Source organism: Penicillium canescens, assembly GCF_028828765.1.
Source record: "Penicillium canescens strain IBT 15451 chromosome Unknown utg000010l_segment0_segment0, whole genome shotgun sequence".
Taxonomy (NCBI): domain Eukaryota; kingdom Fungi; phylum Ascomycota; class Eurotiomycetes; order Eurotiales; family Aspergillaceae; genus Penicillium; species Penicillium canescens.
The window spans coordinates 4,413,024-4,422,013 of NW_026703972.1; the positions used below are offsets into that span (position 1 = coordinate 4,413,024).

An 8,990-nucleotide genomic window follows, 5' to 3' on the forward strand; every position below is an offset into this window, starting at 1 on the left:
TGTCCTTCCGCCAAGGAAGATATGGTAAGACTATATTCACATGAGGGTTTAATGATTGACCGCTAATCGGCGAAAGAACACACGCTCCAAGCCCACAGTCGTTCGAACACCTCGCGATTATAATTCCACGGCCATTGCTCAGTCAGTCGGAAGAGACCTCCCTGTCCCCTACGCTCCAATACGTGAAAACAAAAAATGGGACGCTCTGGCGCAGCACTTGAAGAATTACCGTCGCATGGTCTCGTAGTAGGACGCACCTTTTCATTGCTGATTGGTACATGTTGGGGCACAGGGGGTTCCTGGCCCATTCCGAGCATTAGCAGAGCAGACGTAGTCGCCAGAACCAAGGAACTCGGTTCAATATAATGGCATTTCACTATCTTCAGCCATTTTCGCAGAACTGTTATGGCTTCATACGGTACATGTATTTTGTGGGTGTAGTATTAAAAGACAGGGACAGATTGGGAACCCTTCGTCACTCTAGTAAACCGAGGAATTCTCAATTTTAAAACGCCTCTGTGTGGCATGTGACACATAATAAGACCAAAGCTATTGACGGTGCGTAGTCCGTACGTCCACCAATTAATATCGACTTCACAATGCGTCGCCTCAATTAAACAGGTATCCTTCTACCAGGTAGCTATGTCGAAACGCAATCGTTACGGTACACTAGCACGGGCATAACTAGTTGAGTACTTGAGAGTCTAGTCTAAATACTACAGCTGCAGAATAAAAAAGGGGTTGGAGCTTGTAAGGTCGTCGAGAGTAGACCTCTTCAAGTCCCATGGGACTAGGCCAATTTTAGTCCCAGTCCCAGTGCACCCCACTCCCATGGGAGTGGGGTATACTCCCGTGGGGAATCCCCAATTCCCCGCCGAGACGAAAATCTACATAACTAACCTGATTAGGATGGATAAGCTCGCTGACCAAGCTAGCTTTGCATAAATGGCGTGAATTCAGGCCAATGCAGGCCAATTTTGCTGACCAATTAGTCCCATGGGAGTACACCCCACTCCCATGATGGGACTACAGAAATCTTAGTCCCGCCAGTGGGACTAAGGTCTAGTCCCATTGCACTCCCGTTAGTCCCGTGGGACTAGTCCCGCCATGGGACTCCCATGGGACTTGAAGAGGTCTAGTCGAGAGCCTGGCGATCCTATGGGGATGCACGAGTAGAGTTGCAACCCTCAGGGGAAAATGACGATCGCAGCCCCGGAAAAGTCTTTTCCCGTATGCGCTCCCACTACAAGTGTGCGTAATCTCCTTCACTAAATCTGCGATCACATGATAAAAATGCCAAGGATCGATATCCGCCAATTAAACAATGATTTGTTTCACTATTCATTTGAAGTACATTGTCGCTGGGTGTTTGCATCTTCCCCAAGTCCGTGGCATACTGCGCATATTACGACGGTGCTTAACTTCCTCCACCAAAGTACGGTTAATCTGGTTAGATGCTATGAATCTTTCCACAAACTTCTCATTTCCTTTCGCCACTTGATCCTCAAAAATTTCTATCGCTTCCTGCATCACTGTTCTGAATTCTGCGACCTGGATTTCCAGAGGTACAGCCTCTTGGTCATCCTCCTCATCCTGCTCCGACTCACTTCCTGAGGAGTCTAATGGTGACGCGAGGGTGGTGTCTTGCATTTCGATGTTTCCATGCAACTTCCGAGTGCGGAGTCCCTCTCTCGACGCAAACTCAGGTAGCAGAACCAATCGTTCATCTTTCCAGAAAGGATAGACCGTCTGACGACTAACAGTTTCAAAAAAGTCCGGACTAGGGGACTCAAAACAATGAACAATGTGTTTGCAGATAAGGAAGCGACTGTGCAGGAAGGATTTGCATGAACAAACCCAGTTGACCGGACTTGTGTGGTATTCCTTCAACTTGTCGGGGTCGACGGTTTTAGAGGCCTCTCTTCGCCACTGCTTCTTAAATGCCTCTCTCCATCGAGCTTTGAATATGCGGAACTGCCCACTGGAAATAGCTTTCATTCGATGGATAGCATCTGGGAGAACTCGCGATGCCAAGACCCACACCACCAGGTCAACTCGCGGCCGATTGAATCGATGAAGATAGTCGTGCTTCAGTGTTCGCCAATGCGACTCCACGATCATTGTTGTCTTCACCACCGGGATCTCAGTAGAGTCAGCAGCCCGTGCCCACAACTTCCACTGGTTAGGGCAGTACCAGTTGACATACAGATAAGCCCAAAGCCGGTAATACCCTCGGGCCTTACACCAGGTATGTATCTCTGCCGCACATTCACGATGCAAAGTTGTCGAGCACTTGTAAGTGCCGTTAGAATCAGGGATAAGAGGATGGAGGTTAAAATGTCGGCAGAAAATCTCCAGAACCGTGTCACGGTCCTCCTTCGTGGCGGGCTCAAGTCTCCCCATTTCACTGATTTTCTCACCCTTTGACGGGCATGAGCAATCGCCAAATCTATGGCTCACCGGTCGGCGGACCGGTAGCGAACCCCAGCAGATCTCCAAGTCTGGAATCAGCTTTTGAGCCTCCTCGGGCCGGTAATGATTTTGGGTGTTGGTGCTTTTGGACGAATTGAGTTTCGTACCTACGGCCCGCTTGACATGCCAGTAGCAAAGCTGAACTTTGACCCCAGGCCATACGGTGGTGACCGCTGCAAGTTCGGAAGGATCCTTATCAAGCGCGACGCATCTCGGATTGAATCCGAAAATTTTCAGTCGCTCCAGAAATTGTTGAATAATGTATGTCATCACCCCAGGATCCGCACGGACGGGTTTCCCCTCGGCTAAATTGGCCTGCGGGGGCTTTAGCAGCTCGACCAGACAATATGCAAGCGGAACATCAGTACCTTCAACTTCAGCTAATACCGCGAATAGATCCATCCCGCCACTGTTAGTTCCAAATGTCGAGTCCATCACCAATTGTGGGGCTGTATTGCGAAGCTTCTGGATAGGTTCGGACGCGAAAAACCCCAATGCCCTCAGGTTTCCTGCCGTGAAGATATCGTGGTGATCGCGATAGTGACTGTTTTCAGAAAGAAGCATGGTAGCCGAAATGAAGGGGTCTAGGTCTCGCTGCCAGATTTCCGCGTTCGCTTTCTGCCAGAGATAGTAGACTTGATGTCTAGTCACTGGTTTTCCTTCCGGAATCTGTCGAATCTCGCGGTATATTTCGGATGGAGTTTTGGTCGATACAAGTGAATTGATAAGGACTTGCACGACTGGTGAAAGTTCGATGTCCTCATAAGGTGCATGCCATTGGTGATGGATCGAAAGGGACATGGTTCGATTTTGTAAGCATGGCCGTATAGTGAGCTTGCTTTGGCATGGAAATCGCGTCATACGGCGGCCATCCCGCTGCTTCCCGACCTCTACCATAGGTCGATAGCTTTTAGCACGCATCAGATCCTGAGAGCAGTGGTACTGGTATGTGCAACTTTGGAAATTCGTTCCCATGTGGGTGAACCGGAATCCCCCTCGTTTCCAAATCAAGTCCGTGAGATCGCGCATAGCCCCGTTCATCTCGGATCTAGGATATGTGCCACGGTCGACATCGTGTTCACTCCCTCCTACAGTTTCTGTGACACGTACAGAGCCAAACTGGACTGGCAGAGTATCTAAATCGAACAGGTAATTCCCGTTCAATACCGGGGGTGGTTCTGAGGCAAACGGGTTAGTATCGCGTCAATAAACCCGGACTTCTCGGTCCTTGGTTCTGGTTTTCCTTGCCCGTGTTTTCCAATTGTGAAGAAGCTGAGCAAAATTGCCCCAATCGTCAAACTCCAGAGAACGTTTCTGGCTATGACGCCTGCAAGTTTTGTTCCGTTTCCCTTTCTTGGTGGCTTCAAATTCATCTGCAGCATAGAATTTTGCGCATTTGCTGCAAAAGACTTTGTTTACAGCACTTTCTTGAGGGTCCATGGTGGAGGAGGATGACAACAACAATAGTGTAACTAGTTAGTCATGAAATATTGCGTGTGTAAACAGAAACCAAAACGGGAAAGGTTGCGTTGGTGACTAATCTAAAGTACATCACATGATCGCAGATTTAGTGAAGGAGATTACGCCCCCATGCGACGTTAAATAATCAAAGAGGGGGACACTATTTAATAGGTTAATAAGACGTGAGAAGGCTATCCTGGTATAAGACAAACCTGGCAGACTACACCGTCCTATGAAAGGTCAGTCATTTGACAGGTCTTACTACGTTGTATTAGTAAAACTTACAGGACAGGATCCGTAGGAGTAGATAGTGCCTGATTCATTGCATCCGCCAGCATCAAAACAGCATTCGCCGCCATTGACACAATAGGCGCGGTTGAAGTGATGGTAAATCTCGGCGTCGGAGCAAGGAGTTGCGTTCGCAAAGGTAATAAGGCTAAGAAAGCCAGCAATCACAAAAGTTAACTTCATGATAAATTATGTCGCAATGAAAAGAGGGGAGGATGTAGAGTGAATTGGTATATTCACGAAGAGAACATGGGTGGTGAACGGGCTAATATATATTATCCCCTCGTCCGTCCCCGGAAAGCACAATTAGCGCGGTATCATTAGTGTATTATATCATCCAATCCACCACGAGACTAAGATCCACTAGTATATAATTGGATGTTAGCGCTGTTGAAATATCTGACTATCGAGGTTCTCTTGGCAAGAAGTTTTGTCATTGAAATGAGGTGTTTTAATTCTAACTCCCTGAAGAGGTACTTCTACAGCTATTTGTAGTAGTAAAAATACAATAAGCGAGAGTGCGATGGAGCTACAAGAGTTCCATGGTAGAAAGCATCCAATAAGCCCTATATGGTCGTTGCACATGAATTCAGAGATGTTGATGCCTCAGGCTTGCTGAGCCAATATCTCAACAAGCGCTCCACTAGCTGTTAAGTCATAACGCGTGGCCTTTTGAGCGCGTTTCACCATAATATTGCCTACCTGCCTACCTGCCAATTCGCCATGGCTAGCGTCACCCAGGAAGCAGTCCAAAAACTCCAAGGACCACGGAGGCTCGCGGTCTAAGGACAAGGATTCCTCCTCGAAAGACAACCTGAACCCTATCGGAGAGGACGGGAAACGCAAAGTATGCTTCAACTGCGGAAGTGAGCGACACTACTAAATGCCCGGAACCTAAGAAGGACAAAACTAATTCCCCTCCAATCCAGTCTGCCACTCAGGGAAACTCTGGGGAGACGAAGTAGACTCCACGCCCTCGTCTCAACACCCTACAGTGGAGACCAGAACCCGCTTTCATATCCCGATTACTGTACGAAACAACCTCGACACTCACGCAGACCTCGATAGTGGTGCCGAGTGCGACCTTGTGAGCTATGGCTACTTGTACGGTTCTGTGCAGTAATTTTGAGTATTCTTTTTACATTGGTTCCCACTAAAACAGTCATTTTAGCCGGAGATCATGATTAATTTTCCTCTGGTATGTTGAATTCTGCAGAACTATGTTAGATCTAATGGTACGGATACTGATCATTATCTTTTCGTTGGCGTTTCCTGGCTCGCACTGACGCACGTATCTGCGTATTCTCCTCCTCCAGCGGGGGAAGTAGATGGTCATCGTCCTGCTGGAGATCCCGATTATCGCCGTCGGCCTCGTTCTTTTCCCTATCAAAATCCTCTTCCTCGTTATCGCTAATCAGATCAATATCCAAATACTCAGGATCATCCTCTTTAGAGCCCACACCTTGACGTTGATGATTTCCATGTTTCGGCTAGCTATTGGCCGGAATCTCTCCTTGAGTGTTACCACATGCAGAATCCACAACCTTATGGAGCACTCTTCGGCTTGCTCCCTCATTCGCCGAGTGGCCTCTATTCTGGATGTTCGCGAAGGGACGCTCGTTGCTCCGAAGTAAGACGGTAATGTCAAGGATATAGATGAAGCATGCGGAACGGATGGAGATATGATCCGCACGGGACCCACATGGTGTACATGGGTTCCCCTGAACGCGACTTTCTTTTGCTTCCTCGGGCTACGTCTTGTATCTAGAGTCAACTATAGTTGTTCTTAATATTGATTGTTAATATTGAAACACTATCCACCTCTATGTATACGTGAGACCCTCACAAGCAGCTTCTTTGCTCCCAGAAACCGCACCAATGGCTCTAGGAGCAAAAGAACTTGTAGGGCCAAATGGCCGTCCATTTAAAGTGGATCAAAAAGCGTGCATGAGTGCGATAGATGTTTCAGATTAAGACCAATAAGCTCTCTAAGCGTTAAATTGTTATTTGCGATACTTGTGACTTCGCTAGATACATGGGCCTCCACGCCAAATGAGGTGTTTGTGTGGCTTGTGTGTAGCCGCTAGTCCTTCCCAGATTTAGTTTCAACATCTGCAAGCCACGTTATCGATCACTGCGTTATCTCTCCCGTTTGCGCTCGTGCGCATCCGCAAGCGTGGCCGTGCACACGGATTCCTGAGATCAGCTTTCGCCCCAGGGGAAGAGTACGCCTCTCCACTGGACTACGACATTCTAATGCAGGGACCTCGCTACATCGAGCAGTGTTAGCGAACCAATACGGAGTGCAATGTTAGCGCCCGGGAGGCGCCTGGACGAGTTGCCTGTTGCTGCAAACCCAACAGCCTTGTGTAGCAGAGCAACTGAAAGTATTAGAAATACTCGTTCTTACTTTCCTTGAAGTCGGGAGCCAGTCGAATATATTGCTCCCTTACTGTATTTTTCTTTTCGATCTTTCTGAGAGTTCAACAGAAGGTTGCTTATTGAAAATTACAAATCGATTTTATCATACAACTCCTTTTCTTGCCACATCTGTTTTCTTTCGAATGGCTACAAAGATGCTTCGATTTCTAACAGTCTCCCAAGTTCAGCGACTTCATGCGAGATTTGTCGTCCCCAATGCTGTTCCAGTCCAACCAAACATGCTGGAGTCTGCAATCCATTCGCCGATGAACATGAAACACTACGCAAAGGAGGAAGATGTTTTCCAGCTTGCTGCGAACCTTGCTGAGAAAATAATGCTAAACCATGCCTTTCAAGACGGGAACAAACGCACCGCCTTACTGGCCGCCGATATGTTCTTGAAAATCAACGGCTTCTATCTTCAGAAGGTACCATTCGCGGAGGATCTACACAACAAGGCGCTAGCAAATGCTCACGTCGCCGTGAGTCTTGCCATTTCGTTCGCGAAGGCGTCTGCGGTCTCGATATCAATCTGTTGCTTCGCGGGAAGTTTTCGTGTTCCTTGGGGCGGTTCATGTCCCATTCTCGGGTGTTGTCCGTATACGGCGTAGAATGGTGTCACACCGGTTGTCGCCGACTGGTGATTGTTGATTGCAAAATTCGGCAAGAGGTAACCAGTCGACCCAATCGTCCTGCGAAGAGTTGACGTAAGCCCGGAGGTACTGCTCTAGCCCTTGGCTAGAGTTCTCAGATTGGCCGTCTGATTCTGGGCTGTAGGCAGTAGATGTTGAGATTCCTGCATGAATAGATGGTGTATACCAGATATATCAGGCATGAATCAGTCAGCGTACATCCTTCCGTGAAGAGTATAGTTCGGGTCAAATTCTGTCATTTAAATAGGGTCTCTTTCTCAATGAGAAAGAGATCAGACTTAAACCACCTCACTAGGATAGGTCAAATTCATGCCGTCTTGGGTTGTACATCCTGTATTTCAACAGTAGAGAGCCTGGTCAAAATCCCTAATCGCTTGTAAACCCGCTGCCAAAGACGGGAGGTGAACTGTGTCCCTCAGTCTGATACAATTGTCGTTGGTAGTCCATGGTGCTTCCATACGTGGTGCAAGAACAACCGTGCCGTGTGCTTTGCATTCGTGGATCCACACGCAATGAAGTGTCGTTGTTTCGAAAGTCGATCGGTCACGACCATGATGTTCTTGCAGAACTGGCCTGTCGTTTCATTTTTTGCTTCTTGGTAGCTCGACAATGAAGTCTACTGCTATGTCTTCCCACCTCGTCCGCGGCGTGCCCAGAGGTTGCAAAAGCCCCTGGTAGGGCAGTCGTGACGCTTTGGATCGCGAGCAGGTGTGGCAATTGCGTACATATCGTTTCACGGTTTGGCCCATCTTTGGCCAATAGTAATTTCGTGAGAGCAGTTCGTAGGTTTTGGCACTTCCAGGATGCCCCGCGGCAGCATGTCATGGCACGATCGTAGGAGACGGAGGCGTAGTTCATCGTCGTCCGGCACAAACTTTCGGTCTTTCACAAATAGTCTTCCATCTTTTTCTACCATCTCGTTGATGGGGACCTTGAGTCGAGTCAGCTCTGTCGGTAGCTGGCGGTCGTACGTGTCCATAGCCTCTCGTATCTTTGCTGATATTGGGTCCTTCGTATAAGCAGCGGTGATCAACTCATCGAGGGGTTGCTGCGTATCATCTTGATTTTCGTGTAACGTATTCTGCTTCAAGGCAAGCGGATGCTTTCCGGGTGAGATGTTGTGTGGCTTGATCACTGTCTGGTCTTGATGTCGTAGCCTCTCGTCGTCATCCGTTTGTGGCATATCTGACGACCGTCTGGTCAAAGCATCTGGTTTCCCACCCTGACGATGATGATGATATTTCTTATACTAATGGAGCCTGCCTAAGCGTGCGGTAAGCTATGTAGGTCGGTGCACCCGGACTGGCACCACAAGGAACCTTCCTTAACGCCTAATTCCCAATAGAAATGACCGGACGGTCTATCCTAGTGCTTAAAGCGACCGAGTGACCAATTGTTCAGTATGTTGTATTTTTGTTCAATGCAATCCAGGGCGCCCCCGGAACTCAGATCGTACTTTGTTGAGCTTTGCAGAACTGTTACACCTTTTCTCAATCTAGCTACCACAGAGGGGACATCCTTCTTTCCTAGCGGCCCGAGTTAAACAGCTAGTACTTCGGAAGGTAAGCTGAAAGGCTAGACCGGTGACAGTTTTCCCCACCCGCCTTTTGTTGCGTACCGCAGTAGCTACCCCTACCCCAGGTCTACCATCCAGGTCCTAGCCAAGTCAACCAAGGCGTAGGCTTTCTTCGGTAG

At 48.3% G+C, this 8,990-nt stretch overlaps 2 protein-coding genes across 2 annotated transcripts; one reads left to right on the forward strand and one right to left on the reverse strand.

The window, feature by feature from the left end:
- Positions 1 to 1,341: 1,341 nt before the first annotated feature.
- Positions 1,342 to 3,513, reverse strand: N7446_012673 (ATP-dependent DNA helicase PIF1; the record flags this gene model as incomplete). The annotated part of the gene is made up of 1 exon (XM_058521415.1): positions 1,342 to 3,513. One exon carries the CDS (start codon positions 3,511 to 3,513, stop codon positions 1,342 to 1,344), a length of 2,172 nt encoding a protein of 723 aa, XP_058366781.1.
- Positions 3,514 to 6,797: 3,284 nt separating this feature from the next.
- N7446_012674 (type II toxin-antitoxin system death-on-curing family toxin) lies at positions 6,798 to 7,253 on the forward strand (the record flags this gene model as incomplete). The annotated part of the gene is made up of 1 exon (XM_058521416.1): positions 6,798 to 7,253. One exon carries the CDS (start codon positions 6,798 to 6,800, stop codon positions 7,251 to 7,253), a length of 456 nt encoding a protein of 151 aa, XP_058366782.1.
- Positions 7,254 to 8,990: the final 1,737 nt, after the last annotated feature.